At 45.0% G+C, this 20,131-nt stretch overlaps 1 protein-coding gene across 1 annotated transcript in view; it reads left to right on the top strand.

The window, feature by feature from the left end:
- The first annotated feature begins 502 nt into the window (after positions 1-502).
- Positions 503-20,131, top strand: part of LOC141103311 (myomegalin-like) — a 716,510-nt gene continuing 696,881 nt past the window's right edge. The window contains exon 1 of the mRNA XM_073592768.1: positions 503-890. Within this exon, the coding sequence (XP_073448869.1) occupies positions 750-890 (141 nt within the window). The 5' untranslated portion in view covers positions 503-749. The remainder of the gene's footprint in view (positions 891-20,131) is intronic.

Here is a 20,131-nt window from a genome sequence, read left to right as displayed (position 1 = left end):
CATTTTCCTTCTTACATTTTTCCATTACATGACTTTTGAAGAATACATCAACATCTTTTTATTGCCTGATGTTTGCATGGCAGAAAATGTCTATTTGTGTTAAGGTAGTGGACTTTTTCTTGTCCTGCACAGATCCCCATCATGCAATATTCTGTTGTAGTGCTTTAGGTGCTGTTCATATTAACAAAGCATACAGGGGATAAGTAAACATTGCAAACCTTAAATATTTTAGGATTTTATTTTGATTGAATGACTACTTAATTGCAATTGTAATTACATGTTTTAAAGAATGTGTTAATGTTATATGTTCATTTTAATAGCAAATTTAAGTATTCATATCTTGAACATGTTGAGCAAACTAACAGCTGTGTAACTGAAAATCAGATGGCAGAGTGACAGCCTGTGCTGCTGGTATCTGCTTTCAGCACTTGTGCCTGTAATGGACTTATGACAGTTGTCTGGTGAAGGTTCCAAAAATATCTCCCTGAACTTAGAAAAAACAAAATCCACTGGCTGGTTAAACACTCAATACACATCAGCTTCATGAAGCACAGAAGGCTAATGAGTAGCTTTAGCTCCCAGTCAGCACAAAACTTTTCTAATATGATCTCGTAGTCACAAATATGCTGTATTTCGTATTCTTTTTTGTTTTTAAAATTTAGAGTTTGTATACAAATATATACAGTATGCAAACCGCGCTAAAGGTTAGAAAAAGGAAGTGGTAGAAGTGCTGCTAGGGAGTACGCACCATGTCTATCGGCTACAGGACGTTGTCACAGCACGCTGATGACCTGAAGAAGGAAAATTTTAACCTGAAATTGAGGATCTACTTCCTGGAAGAGAGAATCCAACAGAAGAATGAGGACACAGAAAATAGTGTCTATAAAAATGTGAGTAGATATTTGTGCATGAAGTAAAATATTTCTATCATGTAGCCATTAATAGGTAAAGTGTATCTATCAGTGGCAGCCGCTCCATTAGGGGCGCAGGGGCGCTGCCCCCCTAATCCATGTGCCCAGCCTCTAATCTACATGCAGGGCGCCAGACGCATGGATTTCTATGGGTTTATTTGTTTTATTTTAAGCCCATGTTTGGAGCCTGAGACTCTAATTGGCTTAAAAAAAGAGTGGGCTCGGGGCGAAGAGCACCCACTTGTGTTACAATAGCGATTGTCTTCCTGCTTCTCCTCCCGGCCAATCAGGAAGTGGGTCTTAAGATCCGATTGGCCATGAGGAGAAGCAACCATATTGGCCGGGAGCAGGGGGGGAGGCGTTGAGGAGGAGACGCAGGGGGGAGCAGCCGAAGCTGCCGGGGGGGTTTGACCGATAGATCGACCAATCCAATGAACTAATGGGGGGGGTCGGGTGGTTTGTTTCCCCCCCACACACCCAAAAATTAGAGCAACAGCCACCACTGGTATCTATGGTCGAAATGTAAAATCATATATTAATTTCCACACTGAATTTCAAATATTTGCAGCCTATGTCCTGTGAAGGCACTGTGCCACACATTTCACCAGTGGTGGCTGATGCTCAAAATGTTTTTTTTGTTGGGGGGGGGGGGGCACAAACAAACTGAAAAATTCTGAAAAAAAACATCAATTGCAGCCTCACTGTGCCATCAATTGCAGCCACTGTGCCCATAAAATGCAGCCACTGCGCCCCATCATATGCAGCCACTGCGCCCCATCATATGCAGCCACTGTGCCCCATAAAATGCAGCCACTGTGCCCATCATATGCAGCCACTGTGCCCATAAAATGCAGCCACTGTGCCCATCAAATGCAGCCACTGTGCCCATCATATGCAGCCACTGTGCCCATCAAATGCAGCTACTGTGCCCATAAAATGCAGACACTGTGCCCATCATATGCAACCACTGTGCCCATAAAATGCAGCCATTGTGCCCATCATATGCAGCCTCTGTGAACATCATATGCAGCCTCTGTGCCCATAATATGCAGCCTCTGTGCCCATAAAATGCAGCAACTGTGCCCCATCATATGCAGCCACTGTGCCCATCATATGCAGCCACTGTGCCCCATAAAATGCAGCCACTGTGCCCATCATATGCAGCCACTGTGCCCATAAAATGCAGCCACTGTGCCCATCAAATGCAGCCACTGTGCCCATCATATGCACCCACTGTGCCCATCAAATGCAGCTTCTGTGCCCATAAAATGCAGCCACTGTGCCCATCATATGCAACCACTGTGCCCATAAAATGCAGCCACTGTGCCCATCATATGCAGCCACTGTGCACATCATATGCAGCCTCTGTGAACATCATATGCAGCCCCTGTGCCCATCATATGCAGCCTCTGTGCCCATAATATGCAGCCTCTGTGCCCATAAAATGCAGCCACTGTGCCCCATCATATGCAGCCACTGTGCCCATCATATGCAGCCACTGTGCCCCATAAAATGCAGCCACTGTGCCCATCATATGCAGCCACTGTGCCCATAAAATGCAGCCACTGTGCCCATCAAATGCAGCCACCGTGCCCATAAAATGCAGCCACTGTGCCCATCATATGCACCCACTGTGCCCATCAAATGCACCCACTGTGCCCATAAAATGCAGCCACTGTGCCCATCATATGCAACCACTGTGCCCATAAAATGCAGCCACTGTGCACATCATATGCAGCCACTGTGCCCATCATATGCAGCCTCTGTGAACATCATATGCAGTTTCTGTGCCCATCATATGCAGCCTCTGTGCCCATAATATGCAGCCACTGTGACCCCCCTGCCTGCTCGCCCACCGGCTCGCCTGCTCGCCGTCTGACCGGCACTAACCCCATCCTGGTGGCAGCTCAGGCAGCGGGTGACAGCGGCGAGCTGTGGGACATGCAGCAGGTCAGGCGACGGCTCCTGCATCCTCCATGGTTCCTGTGAGTCTCTTCTTCCATTCCGCTAGGCGTCCAATAGGGATGCCTGTGCCTTCAGCTAATCAGGTGATGGGTATTAGACCCATGCTTCCTGATTGGCGGAGAGGCGGTTCAGTGTTAGAAAAGCAAATATTAATTTACTTTTCTAACACACTTGGGTCGGCTCCGAGTGCAATGCTCTGCCTATGGCTCTAATCAGGTGCTTTAAAAAAAAAAACCCACTGCTATAATTCAGGTGCCCGGCGTCCGAAAAAGAGCCGGATGCCTGAATAGGCGGTGGCTACAGCGGCCATGGATAGCTTCATGCATTTTACATATGGGGGGGCGTGACAGAGGGGGCGGCGCCCGTGTGCTCTTAATGGACGCACCGCCACTCCATTTCACAGAGCCTGCATTCTGAACCTCAGAGGTGCTGAAAGGAGAAGTTTCAGAGGCGAAGTCAGTACAGGAATCACAGCACAGCTTGCTGGCATCAAGGTGCCATGGGATATGTATTTAACCATTTCAAAGCCAGGCACTAAAACCCCCTTCCTGCCCAGGCCAATTTTCAGCTTTCAGCACTGTCACACTTTGAATGAAAATTGAGCAGGCATGCAACACTGTACCCAAACTACATTTTTATAATTTTGTTAACACAACTAGAACTTTCTTCTGGTGGTATTTAATCACCACTGAGTTTTTCAGTTTTTACAAAAAAAATTTAAAAAGACCAAAAATTTGGGGAAAAAATAGTTTTTCTTTGATTCTGTTAAAAAATTTTGCAAATAAATATTCGTTCTTCATAAATTTAGGTGAAAATGTATTCTGCTACATTTCTTTGAGAAAATAACCCAAACCAGTGTAAATTATTAAATCTGTAGGATGGTTATAGAACGCACAAACTATGGTATATATCTGAAAATCTAAGGCCCAAAAATGTCAGGACAGACCAGATATCCCTCAAATGACCCCGGTTTGGAAAGTAGACAGTCCAAGATATTTAGTAAGAGGCATGGCGAGCTTTTTGAAAATAAATAAATGAAAAAAAATTCACAATTTTTTTTTTTACATGCTGTAAAAAAACCCATCAATAGTGCAGTACAGCATCATAATATAACTGGTGTGACGTTGATCAGGGACAATGAATATTTTTCAATGTTTTTTCTTTTTTATTACGTTTTTTCTTTTTTTTAAGATTTTTTTTTAACACACCGTGATGAGAGCAAAGTAACATTGTACTACTCTGGGGAAGTGATCAGCATTTTTGTTTTTTTACACATTATGATTGCTTATAGCAATGAATTTTATTGCTATAAGCAAGCATTTTACTGAATTAAATCAATCCATTCAGTTTGTTTTGTTGTGATTGGCCATAGCTAATCACATGGTACAGGTGGGCTGTGATTGGACATGTCTGTACAATGTGATCGCTGTGACCAATCACAGCTAACAACACAATTGTAACAATGAATTACATGAATCAAAGCCATTCATAATTTACAATTGTGATCTGCTGCGATTGGTTACAGTGATTACATGGTACTAGCCAGGCTGGCCAGGAACTGGTTAAAGTGTTACTCCACTTTTGTGGGAACAAAATACAAAAAAATTTCATATAGCACATACTGCACATTTGCTACACAAGCCACATTGAAATTAAACTTTATTAAAACTTATCTTTCTCAATCTGCAGTGCTGTAATTTTCTGTAAAATGCAATGCAATACGTGGGTATGCCTGTATAGCAAACTGAAGACTTTCTGAACACAGATGGTTTGGGAAACACCCCCAGAAATGTCCTTGTGTGACTGGCTAACTGATTTTTCCAGAAGTCTGCACTAATATACAAGTCAGATTTTATGCATCCTCTGTAACAAAAATTAATTTTTTGGTGAGATACCCCCAAGGGGAAATCACGTTGTGTGACTGGCTAACTGATTTTTCCAGTAGTCTGCACTAATATACAAGTCAGATTTTGGGCATCCTCTTTAATAAAAATTTTTGCTGAGATACCCCCAAGGGGAAATCACGTCTACGGGGATGCAGACCCTTCTACTTTCCTCATTAGAATCCTGCATGTGCAGCAGCTGGTTGATAATTATAAAGTCACTCCCATTAACATTCACTCTGAACCTGGACACAGACAGACAAACAACTATTTCTTCAGAATAACAAAAGGTAGGAATCTGCAAACAAAATTTGTTAAAATCCTTACAATATGCATTGATCACCCAAAGAGGAATGCTTTTTTTCAACAAAAGTGAAGTTACTCTTTACTGGGAAGAAGAGAAGGATGGGAAGAAGAGAAGCTGCAAAGCATGCAGGGAATCCAGGAAGTTGTGGAAAGAGATGGCCAGCAGACAGACAGCACTCACAGCATGAAAGGAGATTCAATTTATATTGGATTGCCAAAAATAACTATTGTTTGTATCGTTATTACAATGCTGATATTATTAAATTAAAGTGTATGCTGTGAGCATAGAACTCATTTAAATCATATGTTTTAAATCATTACTGCTGCAGAGTAATGATTCAGTAAAAGAAAATATCCACTTAAGAGGGCCATAAATTAATCATTCAAGCATTGGGATTCATTCCAAAACTACCGGATGGGTGCTATGCACTAAAAGTAATCAAAATGAAAAAAAAAAATACATATCCAGCAAAACACACTACCAAGCGGCATGCAATCACAGTTTATTGTTTACCCAATCATATGTTTTTCTGGTTTTCAGCTACACCATGTGGCTAATGCACAAGTTTTTTTGTTTTTTTTTTTCTTTTTTTTGGAAGCACATGATTAAAGCCTGAGGCTCTAATTGGCTTAAAAAAAGGGTGGGCATGGGGTGCAGAGCACTGTGCCCTGAGCCCCCCCAGTTGCGTGACAATAACAAATTAATATTCGCTATTGTCTTCCTGATTCTCCTCCCGGCCAATCAGGAAGCTGGTCCTGAGAACCGATTGGCCAGGGAATCTTAGGACTCCTGGCCAATCGTGTCTCAGGACCCACTTCCTGTTCGACCGGGAGTACAAGCAATGCCTGTTCGGCCGGGAGGTGAAGCCTTGGCTTTTCCCTCGGCTGGAGCAAGGAGAAGCAGCCCTACCCTGGATCCTCGTCATCTCCTAAGGTAAGGCCCCCTTCCTGTCCACCTCACATGGAGGGGTGGCTTGGCGGCAGTGCGAGTGGGGGGAGGTTTGTTTGCCACCCCCCCAAAATATTGAGCACCAGCCGCCACTGCTCCTTTCACGTGTCTCCACTGGACCTCTCCCGACATGGAGTTTCCTCACACAGTGGGGAGCTCCTCCCACTTCACTCCACTTGCCTGCGCCCATCAGCAGACTTTCTCCTCCAGACAGTTTCAGCCTCCCAACATGGCATATCTCTCTGTAGCTGAGAACTCAGGAGAGAGGTCTGCTGTGATGATAGGACAGTCAAAACTAGAAGGGTGGGCCTCAACAGTTGCAAAATGCCGACTGCATAACAACTCATTGGTTGGAGTCTGCCGCCTGGGCCCCTCGGGACCCTTACATATGTAAGGGCTGTCCCCCCTGATGGCAGCCCTGCCGATATTATCATACTGGCAGCGGTGCGGCCGCTTTATGGGGGCGCCAGACCGATTTGCCTCCCGGCCCAGTCCGCCCCATAAGACTGGCGCTACACTAAAAGTGGTTGAGTAGGTGAGTTTGCTTTGTAAACTATAAACAAATTAAATAGCATTTTTGTTTTGTGGTGCTCAGATGCAGTGTAGCTCCAATTTAACAGGCAGCATTTTTATTTGAACCTTTCGTGAGTAGTTCTTCTAAAATGTATATTTGTGGTGCAGTAATGCACGTAAATAGGTTCCTAATGCACAAAAACATAGTTACATAATTAAATAGTTGGTAAGGGTGAATAAATACATCAGCCCATACAGTTCAACCTGAGGATGTTTGTATGTGTGACTGTTTTCCATATCCCTGTACATTATGTTCACAGATAAACCCATCTGAAATTTTTTTGAATTTATCTACACTCTCCACTGACACCACCAACTGTGGAAGGGAGTTTCGCATCCTTACCAGTCTAAAGCTGGCTACACATTATACATTTTGTTTTGTTCATTTTCCTTTAGATTTACCTTCAACTCTGTAGTGCAAGGGCTTGCCTCATTGCATACAAATTGAAAGTGTTTAGGATTGACATCATATTATATGATTCTGGTAAATCTAAAGGAAATTTGCACATGAAAATGGTATAATGTGTAGCCAGCTTTACAGTAAAGAACCCCATACACAGTTTATTTGAATTGTTTTTCATCCAAATTCATTGTATGGCTACATGTCTTCTTTAGAGACCTTAAAAGGTCAAATTGTTTTCTCCCAATGCTAGAGTCACCATTTAAAGATTTGTACATTGGGACCATATCCCTGTTTAAGCGCCTCTCCTCCAGAGAGAATAATGTTTGTAGTCATTCCTTATAACGCCAGCCCCCTTATTAGCTCAGTTGCCCTTCTCTGGACCCTCTCCAATTTAATCACTTCCTTTCTGAGAATTGGTGACCAAAACTAAATGGCATACTCATGATGTGGTCAAACCAGAATTATTTTTAAAGTGATAGACTAATTTTATCTATTAAGTAAATACCATTTTTAATCTATAATAGTCTGCTAGCCTTGCTTGCTTGCAGCATGGCAATGCATGCTATTGATGAGTCTGAAACAAACCATGCACTATTTTTAGCAAAGCAGCACCACACCACAACAGCTTTTTTTTTAAAAGCGAGGTCAGAGCACATAGGCCCCATAAAGGATGATGAAGGAAAGTTGGCCACAGATGACAAGGAGAAGGCAACTGTACTAAATGTTTTCTTCTCCTCGGTTTTTATAAAAGAAAAGGAGGGGTATAACAACTGCAACTGTATTGTTAATAACACATCTTAGGCTGCACTCTTGTGGCTAACAGAAGCCGGTGTCCAGAAAAGACTAGAAAAGCTCAACACAAATAAATTACCAAGACCAGATGGCTTACACCCGAGAGTCCTCAAAGAAGTCAGGTTATAGCCAGACCACTATTCTTAATCTTTATGGACAGCATACTAACAGGAATGGTACCAGCTGATTGGCGAAAAGCCCAAGCGGTACCAATATTTAAAAAAAGGCAGATATATATTACTGGAAACTACAGAGCAGTCAGTCTAACATCAATAGTAAATGTAATGTAAAGTATTTGAGGGGATGATAAGGGACTATATCCAAGAATTTGCTGATGAAAACAATGTCATTAGTAATAATCAGTATAGGTTTACAAAGGGTCGTTCTTTCCAAACCAATTTGTTAACATTCTTCGAGGAAGTAAGTGGCCATCTAGATAAGAAAAAGTCTGTTGATGTGGTGTATCTGGATTTTGTAAAAGCATTTGATACAGTCCCCCACAAACACTTAATCTACAAACTGAGGTCTGTAGGCATGGACCATAGGGTTTGTTTTTGGATAGAAAACTGGCTACAGGGGCGTGTCCAAATGGTGGTGATACATAAAGTGTACTCAGACTGGTCTGGAGTGGTAAGTGGGGTACCCCAGGGCTCTGTTTAATTTATTTATAAATGATATAGAGGATGGGATAAATAGCTTAATCTCAGTGTTTGCTGACGACACAAAAATAAGTAGGGCAATAACATCACAGCAGGATATAAAAACTTTACAAGAGGACCTGAATAAATTAATGGGGTGGGCAATCACATGACAAATGAGGTTTAATGTTGAAAAATGTAAAGTAATGCACTCGAGAGTTCAAAATATAAACACAAGGTTCTCATTAGGGGGAGAACCTCTAGGGGAATCCAGGATGGAGAAGGACCTGGGGGTCCTAGTAGAAGATAGACCGAGCAATAGTATGCAATGTCAAGCTGCAGCAAGCAAAGCCAGCAAACTATTAGCATGCATTAAAAGGGAATTTACTCCAGATGTAAAATGATGTTCCTGCCACTTTATAAACTCTGGTTCAGCCACATCTGGAGTATTTCATCCAGTTCTGATCACCAATCCTCAGGAAGGATGTGCTGGAACTGGAGAGAGTCCAGAGAGGGGCAATAATCACCGGGTGATGTTGACCACGCCCCCTAAAACGTCACAGTCCCAGCATGCCCATGGACTGTGACGGCATAAGGGGCGGGGTCACCGCCTATATAAGTTACATCGGAGCGCTCAGAGAGCATTCCAGCCGGAGAGAGCGTTGTGTCAACATCGGAAGAAGAGAAGAGGGAAGAAGACAAGAAGGCAGAAAGCAGAAGTCCGGGCCACCGCTAGCAAAAGAGCGGCAAAAGAGCAGAAGATAGCAGAGGAGCCCAGCAGAAGACCTGGAGAGCACAGAGAAGAGGCCAGAAACAGCAGGGAGGAGAACCGGAGAGACCCCTGAAGTCGGAAGAAAACCCCCGGAGCCGGAAGAAGACCCCCGGAGCCGGAAGAAGACCCCCGGAGCTGTCTAATAAATTACTTTAAAAACCTGTGTAGTGTGTTTTTTTATTGACACTTTTTCCCTAGGTGAATGGGTAGGAGTAACATGTACCCCATACTCATTCACATAGGGTGGGGGGCCGGGATCTGGGGGCCCTCTTATTAAAGGGGGCTCCCGGATTCCGATAAGCCCCCCCCGCAGACCCCGACAACCAACGGCCAGGGTTGTCGGGAAGAAGCCCTTGTCCTCATCAACATGGGAACAAGGTGCTTTGGGTTGGGGGGGCCGCAGGGCGCCCCCCTCCCCCAGAGCACGCAACCCCCCATGTTGAGGTCATGCGGCCTGGTACGGTTCAGGGGGGGCGCTCGCTCGTCCCCACCCCCTTTCCTGACCGGCCGGGCTGCGTGCTCGGATCAGGGTCTGGTACGGACTTTGGGGGACCCCACTCCATTTTTTCGGCGTAGGAGGTTCCCCTTAAAATCCATACCAGACCTAAGGGCCTAGTATGCCCCACGCCGGGGCTCGCAAGGTGCCAATCTTGCCGATAAAAGCGGCGAGATTGACTTCCTTTTCTAGTCCCATCGTACCCGAGTCACGTTCAAAATAAACGGACTTGGCCGTGTGTGGGCAAGTCCGTTCATTCGGAAAGTCCGCTGTAACTCCATCGAAAGTCCGTCGGGAAGACCGGCGGACTTAGTCTGCCGGAAAGTCCGGTCGTGTGTAGGCAAGTCCGTCCGTTCAGAAAGTCCGCCAGAAGTCCGTCGGAAAGACCGTCGGACCTAGTTTCCCAGAAAGTCCGGTCGTGTGTACGTGGCATTAGGCTTCCTTGATACACTGTATAATTTTTGAAGATGTTGTACCTTGATAGTTGATAAATATATGGATGGCATTGCTAACCCTTTTTTCTGGTTAAGAATCATTTTCGCAATGTGCGGGGGCTTGGTGTTGGGGTCCTGACCTTGACACAAGTCCAGTCCATGAACAGGGTGGGGAGGAGTTCATGGACCAAGAATTGGTTGCTTCAGCGTGACCAGTTCTGTCATATGCCTTTGCTCCGTGAGATCCGTGAGAATAATCCTGATGATTTCAGGAACTTTCTCAGGATGACGGACCCCGTATATCACTGTTTGTTGGCTTTGCTGACCCCCTATATCAGCAGGCAGGATACCTGTATGAGGCAAGCCATCACTCCGGAGCAGAGGCTCGTCGCCAACCTGCGGTACTTGGCGACGGGGAGAAGCCTGCAGGACTTGAAGTTCTCGACAGGCATCTCCCCCCAGGCTCTGGGAATCATTATCCCAGAAACCTGTTCTGCCATCATACAGGTCCTGCAGAAGGAGTATTTTAAGGTAAGATTTATCCTTTAACATCACATTTTATTGTATTTAATGTTTGATAATATATTGTATTTCTTTCATCATTCCCTAATTACCATGATTGTAATATGCTGTTAATGTCCCCTTTGTTCTCATGCATGCTGGATTTTTATGTAATTATTTTTTTGTCCTTCATACATATTTGCCTTCACTTACCTCCCCAGCATGGTCTCCTTGCCCTATATTCACCTCATGTAGTCACTTAACAATGTATTTTATCAGCTCCATAGTAGTGCTTTACCCCAAACACCCCCTAAAATGTTTTTAAATGTGATTTGTGCTTTAAATTCAGGCAGAGTGCCAGAGGCTTTTTTTGGGGGGTCCCCAAATCATTTGGAACCCTCCCTCTCCCCAACTGCTAAGTCAGCTGATAACAATTCTCTATCTATCCTCAGTCATCTACCTGCTGACTTTGCCAAACCCATACACATTATAGCCATCTCTTTTGTGGTCAGATTTATGGATGAATTCCCCAAAGCATGTAGTGCAAGGGCCTGCCTGTATACTTTCAAATGGTACTGTTTAAAGTTTTTGTATCCTATTATTATCTTGATAGGTAATAGTAGAATTTCCAAATGTGCTCAAATGTGTACAATGTGTATTTAAATCTTTGTATTATGACACTTCTTACCTGTCCAGTGGGCTGCCAATAGTTTAACTAAGGAGGGGCTGGCCAAAGTAATACCCATTATTTAGGCATCCATCTCTCAATGAAGTGGAGAGGGTTACCTGTCCAAGAGCCCCCCCCCCCTAAAATGTTAGAAATGGCCCGTGAAAGGGGGGGGGGAATCTGATAGGTGTACCTTATACTTTGGTCTTTAAAAACTCCCTCAAATAAATGTTATCTTGATGTTGGCCAAGAATGTTTGTGTCTAATTTCTTTCCCTGTTTATGTGCAAAATGACTAATTTGTTTTTCTTGTTTGACTCCACAGTTTCTTTCCACGCCACAGGAATGGCAGACTGTGGCCTCCCACTTTACCCAGCGGTGGGACTTTCCTAACTGCGGAGGGGCAATTGATGGGAAACACGTCCACATCGTCCCACCACCCAACTCAAGATCATACTATTTCAACTATAAGGGGTTCAATAGTATTGTGATGTTGGCGGTGGTGTCGGCTACTTACAAGTTCCTGTATGTGGACATGGGGAAGAATGGCCGGATGTCAGATGGTGGAGTCATCGCCCAGACGGAGTTCTACAGGCGTCCCCAGAATGGCAGCTTGGACTTGCCCCCTCCAGAAGACAATGTGGAAGGACTCCCATTCGTCTTCATTGCAGATGAATCGTTTGCGCTGGGGGACCATTTTATGCGGCCATTTCCTATGAGGACCCTCACCCCGGACCAGAGGGTTCAGTATAGTTCCGGGAATACCCAACAGGGTCAGTGTGTGGTAGAGAAGGGGGAGTCTGTTCTGTGATGCAATACGATTGTCATTATCTGGGAAGGTAGAGGAGTTCTGAACAAAGCTGGGTAGTCGGCATAAGCAGGTAGGTCACAATCTACAAGTCAGGGGTAAAGTAAACTGAATACAAATAAACTGGTGCTTGGCCTGGAAGAAATCCCCATAATCACAACTCATGTGTTCCCTCAGCAGAAGGTGCTCGGGCTCTCCTACGAGATCTCTGCTGGCGGGGAGATTGGTGGTTCCTCTGAGTGGCGGGTCCCGAGCGGGTCATCAGCCTCGGGACAAAAGCAAGCCAGAGCGAGACCGGGACCGGCTCCGTAGCCAAGAACTTAAAAAAGGCTGGCAACTCCGTCGGGGTGCGCAAGGTGAAGGAGTTGGCTCCATTACGGAATGTTACCCCCAAGGGGTATCCCCAGTGGTATGTACATCCCTGTCGACTGGCCAGGTCCAGGGCTGGTCTCAAGAGGGCTCTTCTCTGTAGCGTGGCTCTCGATAGGTCCAGGAGGATTTTAATTGTAGCTCCGTCAAACTCCACCTCACCATGTTCCCTTGCCTTGCGAAGAATGAGCTCCTTCTGGGTATACCTGTGGAGCCTGCAGAGAACGTCACGTGGCCTGTCCGGGTCTGATGACTTAGGACCAAGGGTTCTATGCACTCGATCTAGCTCCAGTAATGGCGGAGTGGTACCCAGGACCTTTTGAAAGATGGCCGTGACCGACACCGCCAGATCCTCCGACCCTGTGGCCTCAGGAATGCCCCGCAGCCGCAAGTTGTTGCGGTGGCTGCGGTCTTCCAAGTCCTCCAAATGAAGTTGCAGGGCTATGGCCTGTGATGCCTGTGTCTCTTGCGAACCTTCCAGGGCAATGACCCATTGTGTGAAGGACGAGATTGACAGGTCGCTAGAGTCCACCCATTCTGTAAGTTCGTGCACCTCCGTCCGTAGCTCTTGAATGTCCCGAATGTGTGCCTCCTCCACCCGGAGTATAAGGGACTCCATGTCTGACCGCGAGGGTAAGGCCCCAATGTCCGCCTTGGTAGGAAGGGCTTGTAGTATACTCCGGAGATCGTCCGGAATACCGCTAAGATGTTGGGACGAACTAGCCATGTCCTCCTGAAACACCGCCGGAGTCTCTAATGAAAAATCTGAGGCAGGGGATGCGTGAGGAGAAACCAGTAAGTCTAGCGTGCCTGTCCCGGCCCGAGACTGTACACGTGACGACGTCGCAATGGCGCCTGGTGAAGCCGACTGTGGGTCCTTGAAATATCGTTTTATGCCACTCCGGGGGGTTAAGGACCGGGAACCGCTGGCCCATGAACGTGTCCTGTATCTTTTGGTAGATATCATGCCTTGTATCCACTGAGGAAAATCCGTCAAATTGCGGGACAAAGAGGGGCAATGCCAGGAGCTCTCAGGAAAGGCTTCCTCACTTGGCCATTGCTAAGCCATGCCCTTCTGGCATCCATCTCTTACCTGAGCCTGTGGTCGCAGACACTCACCTGTTGTGTGGTTCCAATTTCCACCACGTCTTCCTCCTCCTGCTCTGCTTGGCTTGGGTGGATTTCCCCTTCTTCCAGAGGTGGGGGGGTCTGTGGTCTCCTCGGATGAGGGGTGTCCTCCGAGTCTTTTCTCCCCTATGTAAAAAAAAAAAAATAGATATACTTAGCACACAGATATTTGATGGCAGAAATAGGAATATGAAACATTGCTTGGAAGTGGGGTACAATTGTCTATTTTGGCAGAGTTCCAAGATGTAGAATTTTTAGTGTCCTTTGTCAAGCTTCAATACTTTACCTGTTTTGTACAAGCTTCACAGATGGAGACACCCTATAGTATACACTGGAGCACCTGTGTGGGCCCCCTAATAAAAAGGGTGTTCTTGTGTCCCACACTAGTGCTACAGCGTCCAGATGTGTAAACAGCTGCTGAGTGTCCTCTCCTTACACAGAATCTAGTTTGCATTTCATTCTAGTTACAAACCTATCTACACAGCCAAATTATTTGCAGACAAGTAGGCCATAAAAATGTGGGCAAATGCATATGGCCCAAACAATGGTGTTTTCTAGGCCGAACGAACAATGTTTTATACGAACGAATAATGTGCCCATGAACATGAAAGTGGCCATTTTAAACTGGATAACAGTTAAGAAAAGCACATGGAGCAGCATGAACATAATAAACATAAAGAATAGGAACACAGGACAACTACTTACTTTTTTGCAGCACTCTCCGGATCTTTCTGTACTGCTCGTGCTCTCTTAATTTCAGGTCCGACCACCGCTTCCTGAGCTGATCTTTCGATCGTCGTACTCCGAAATTCCGGTGCAGACTCTTGACCACTTTCGCCATGATCTTGGCCTTTCTGACATTGGGGTTGGGGTAAGGTCCATACTTCCCGTCATAGTTGGCCCTCTTCAGGATGTCCACCATCTCCAACATCTCCCTAAAGGACATATTTGATGCCTTAAATCGTCTCCTCCTGGATCGTGACATTTCTGGCTCCGGGCTTTCCTCCTCCTCGTTGGTGTAATTATCAGACACCTGCTGTGTCTCCGCCATATGCTCTTCCCCCACTGCGCCAAACGAGAAGGGGCGGGGAATAGACTAGAAAGAACGTCAGGGGCGGGCGGAGTTTCACGCATGCGCAGTGTCTATAAAGCGTAACACGTGTGCGTAGTACGTATGATCTGTGAGCGGAGGAAGGGGTAACAGAGGCGCCGATCGTGATAGCGAAGGTAAGATTTAACATTGGGCCTATGCTGCTTCTAGATTGAGGCCTGTATTTGCACAAGTTTAGAAGACTTTAGGCTGACATTAGGGTTTGTCTTGTGTTGTGTCTTGCAGTGAAAATGGATATCTTGAAAGATAAGGACTTTGTGCCAATCTTCATTGATATGTTCAGGGAGCTGCCCTCTCTGTGGCAGATAAACCACCCTGAATATAAGAACCAAACAAAGAGGAAGGCAGCGCTGGATAATTTGTTGGAATTTGTGAAGTCGCTGATCCCCACGGCAGACATCACCATTTTGAAGATCCTAATTGGTGGCCTGAGGAGCACTTATCTAAGGGAGCACAATAAGGTCCAGGATTCCCAGAGATCAGGAGCTGCAGATGCTATTTATGTCCCAAAGCTATGGTACTATGACAGACTGCATTTTCTGGCAGGTCAGACTGAACCCAGGCCAGCACTCTCCACTCTTCCTTCCACACTTCCTTCCCCCCCAGCTGAGGCTTCTGATGTCCAACCTGGGCCTTCCAGGCAGCAACATGTGGAGGAGCCCAGCTTGAGCCAGGTAAAGCATTCTTCTAAATATTTCTGGTTGTCCAATCAATGATGTTAAATAGATATTAGTTTGGATTGCTAATTTATGATTGTGATTGATGATGCAAAAACTAAAACCATGTCCCTTTTTCATACACAGGGAAGTCTCAGCCAGGAGGTGGCCGGGCCAAGCAGGCTGCCTGATACCCAGGTCCCTACCCTCCGCCTTCAAAGACAAAGTGGCAGGAAGAGGAGTAACCTGGAGGAGGCTGCCATAGGCCTCTTTTGGAAGGCTACAGAGGCCCTGAGAACCCCCCACAGTGTGGAGGAGGACTTTGCTGGCATAACTGCCTGCAAAATGATGCAGATGGAGGAGGGCCAACGACTCCTGTGTGAGTTCTTAATTTTGGAAGCTCTCAATAAGGGGTTGAGGGGCCAAATAACATGTGCTACCCACATTTGTGACCTCACACCTAGTCCTCCTCCTCCTCCTCCAGGTCCTACTCCTCCTCCTGCCACATCTCCAACATCAGAGCCACAGCCGGGAAGGAAGCGTGGAAGGAAGACCAGAGAGTGATGGCCCTGGGTTCAGTCTGGTCTGGCAAAATATGCAGGCTCTTGTATGACCACAGCCTGGGGACAGAGATGTCATCTGCTGCTTTCCGGATCTCTGGGACTTCTGGACCAGACTGCACTCCCTTAGATATGGACTTCTCAGGCCACCAATTTTGCTGGAAAATAATTGATGTCTGCCCACTTGGGGTCCAAGGCTTCGCCAATTTATGATGTTTATCCAGCGTTGCCTCCGTCTTTGTTTGGTTCTGAGCCCTTAATAAACAAATTTTTGGTTAAATTATACTCGCCTATGTGTGTTTTCCTTCAAAAAGGACAGTTTGTGAGGATTCAGGTACATTTCAAAAATACAATGTGAAATTAACAAGGGACACCAACACCAAGCAATCTCCTTGAGATTAAATAATACAAGATACCAATAGTGTTGTGGTAACTTGACACACAAAACACACACAAAAATATTATGGAGTAAAACCAAGAAAAAATAAAAAAAACATCAGCCTTGAAACAAATACCAACCCCCCCACAAAAAAAAAAAAAACAGCCTTGAAAAAAATACAAAACAAAAATGAAACAACAAAAAACAAATTTGCAAAAACGCAGTGTTAGCGGGATCAGCCCAGATATCTGCTAGCACCTGCGTTTTGCCCCTCTGCCCAGCCCAGCTCAGCCCACCCAAGTGCAGTATCGATCGATCACTGTCACTTACAAAACACTAAACGCATAACTGCAGCATTCGCAGAGTCAGGCCTGATCCCTGCGATCGCTAACAGTTTTTTTGGTAGCGTTTTGGTGAACTGGCAAGCACCAAACCCAGGCAGGGTCAGGTTAGTGCCAGTGGCGATAACACCCACGCATGCACCGTACACCTCCCTTAGTGGTATAGTATCTGAACGGATCAATATCTGATCCGATCAGATTTATACTAGCGTCCCCAGCAGTTTAGGGTTCCCAAAAACGCAGTGTTAGCGGGATCAGCCCAGATACCTGCTAGCACCTGCGTTTTGCCCCTCCGCCCAGACCAGCTCAGCCCACCAAAGTGCAGTATCGATCGATCACTGTCACTTACAAAACACTAAACGCATAACTGCAGCGTTCGCAGAGTCAGACCTGATCCCTGCGATCGCTAACAGTTTTTTTGGTAGCGTTTTGGTGAACTGGCAAGCACCAGCGGCCTAGTACACCCCGGTCGTAGTCAAACCAGCACTGCAGTAACAGTTGGTGACATGGCAAGTCCCATAAGTGCACTTCAAGCTGGTGAGGTGGCAAGCACAAGTAGTGTCCCGCTGCCACCAAGAAGAAGACAAACACAGGCCGCCGTGCCCATAATGCCCTTCCTGCTGCATTCGCCAATCCTAATTGGGAACCCACCACTTCTGCAGCACCCGTACTTCCCCCATTCACATCCCCAACCAAATGCAGTCGGCTGCATGAGAGGCATTTTCTTTATGTCCTCCCGAGTACCCCTACCCAACGAACCCCCCAAAAAAGATGTCATGTCTGCAGCAAGCGCGGATATAGGCGTGACACCCGCTATTATTGTCCCTCCTGTCCTGACAATCCTGGTCTTTGCATTGGTGAATGTTTTGAACGCTACCATACACTAGTTGAGTATTAGCGTAGGGTACAGCATTGCACAAACTAGGCACACTTTCACAGGGTCTCCCAAGATACCATCGCAGTTATAAAAGTTATAAAAGTTACAGTTACAGTTACAAAAAAAGTGTAAAAAAAAAATAAAATAAAAAGAACAAAAATAGTTGTCATTTTATTGTTCTCTCTCTCTCTCTCTATTGTTCTGCTCTTTTTTACTGTATACTACTCTGCAATGTTTTATTGCTATTATGTTTTATCATGTTTGCTTTTCAGGTATGCAATTTTTTATACTTTACTGGGGCAGAGGAGCGATTTGCTCCTAACTTTTTGCTTCGGCATATATAAATGATGCATGTATGCCCATCATTAGAAGTGGGTGGATGAAGGGAGGCATTCTAATAGTGGGCATCCCCACCAATCAATCTCTTTTTTTCGTTCAGCCCACAGGCTGCATGAAAAAAAAAAAGATTACAATATATGCCCAACAAGGACCAGCAACGTACTGGTATGTTGCTGGACTTTGAGTGGTTATACCAGAATGATGCCTGCAGGTTTAGGTGTCATCTTGGTATCATTCTTTTCAGCCAGCGGTCAGCTTTCATGTAAAAGCAATCCTAGCAGCTAATTAGCCTCTAGACTGCTTTTACAAGCAGTGGGAGGGAATGTCCCCCCTCCCACCATCTTCCATGTTTTTCTCTGGCTCTCCTGTCCCAACAGGGAACCTGAGAATGCAGCCGGTGATTCCGCCAGCTGACCATAGAGCTGATCAGAGACCAGAATGGCTCCAATTATCTCTATGGCCTAAGAAACTGGAAGCTACGAGCATTTCATGACTTAGATTTCACCGGATGTAAACAGCGCCATTGGGAAATTGGGAAAGCATTTTATCACACTGATCTTGGTGTGGTCAGATGCTTTGAGGGCAGAGGAGAGATCTAGGGTCTAATAGACCCCATTTTTTTCAAAAAAGAGTACCTGTCACTACCTATTGCTATCATAGGGGATATTTATATTCCCTGACATAACAATAAAAATGATTAAAAAAAAAAAAAAAATGAAAGGAACAGTTTAAAAATAAGATAAAAAAAAAAAAGCACCCCTGTCCCCCCCTGCTCTCGCGCAAAGGCGAACACAAGCGTTGGTCTGACGTCAAATGTAAACAGCAATTGCACCATGCATGTGAGGTATCACCGCAAAGGTCAGATCGAGGGCAGTAATTGTAGCAGTAGACCTCCTCAGTAAATCTAAAGTGGTAACCTGTAAAGGCTTTTAAAGGCTTTTAAAAATGTATGTAGTTTGTCGCCACTGCACGTTTGTGCGAAATTTTAAAGTTTGTCATGTTTGATATCCATGTACTCGGCCTAAGATCATCTTTTTTATTTCATCAAACATTTGGGCAATATAGTGTGTTTTAGTGCATTGAAATTAAAAAAAGTGTGTTTTTTCCCAAAAAAAGCGTTTGAAAAATCGCTGCGCAAATACTGTGTGAAAATAAAAAAAAAATGAAACACCCACCATTTTAATCTGTACAGACTTTGCTTTAAAAAAAATATATAATGTTTGGGGGTTCAAAATAATTTTCTTGCAAAAAAAAAAAATGTTTTTTCATGTAAACAGATAGTGTCAGAAAGGGCTTTGTCTTCAAGTGGTTAGAAGAGTGGGTGATGTGTGACATAAGCTTCTAAATGTTGTGCATAAAATGCCAGGACAGTTCAACCCCCCCCCAAATGACCCCATTTTGGAAAGTAGACACCCCGAGCTATTTGCTGAGAGGCATGTCGAGTCCATGGAATATTTTATATTGTGACACAAGTTGCGGGAAAAAGACAAATTTTTTTTTTTGCACAAAGTTGTCACTAAATGATATATTGCTCAAACATGCCATGGGAATATGTCAAATTACACCCCAAAATACATTCTGTTGCTTCTCCTGAGTACGGGGTTCCACATGTGTGAGACTTCTTGGGATCCTAGCCGCATACGGGACCCCAAAAACCAAGCACCTCCTTCAGGGTTTCTAAGGGTGTAAATTTTTGATTTCACTCCTCACTGCCTATCACAGTTTCGGAGGCCATGGAATGCCCAGATGGCACAACACCCCCCCCCCCCAAATGACCCCATTTTGGAAAGTAGACACCCCAAGCTTTTGCTGAGAGGTATGGTGAGTATTTTGCAGACCTCGCTTTTTGTCACAAAGTTTTGAAAATTGAAAAAAGAAAAAAAAAAATACATTTTTCTTTTCTTTCCTCATTTTCAAAAACAAATGAGAGCTTCAAAATACTCACAGTGCCTCTCAGCAAATAGCTGCAGCAGAATGTATTTTGGGGTGTAATTTCACATATGCCCATGGCATGTTTGAGCAATATATCATTTAGTGACAACTTTGTGCAAAAAAAAAAAGTTTGTCATTTTCCTGCAACTTGTGGCAAAATATAAAATATTCTATGGACTCGACATGCCGCTCAGCTAATAGCTTGGGGTGTCTACTTTCCAAAATGGGGTCATTTGGGGGGGGGGTTGAACTGTCCTGGCAATTTATGGCCTTCAAAACTGTGATAGGTAGTGAGGAGTGAAATCAAAAATGTACGCCCTTAGAAATCCTAAAGGCGGTGAT

Source organism: Aquarana catesbeiana, linkage group LG07 (assembly GCF_042186555.1).
Source record: "Aquarana catesbeiana isolate 2022-GZ linkage group LG07, ASM4218655v1, whole genome shotgun sequence".
NCBI lineage: Eukaryota > Metazoa > Chordata > Amphibia > Anura > Ranidae > Aquarana > Aquarana catesbeiana.
Note: the sequence above shows the minus strand (reverse complement) of the source record. Positions and strands in the feature narration are given on the sequence as shown.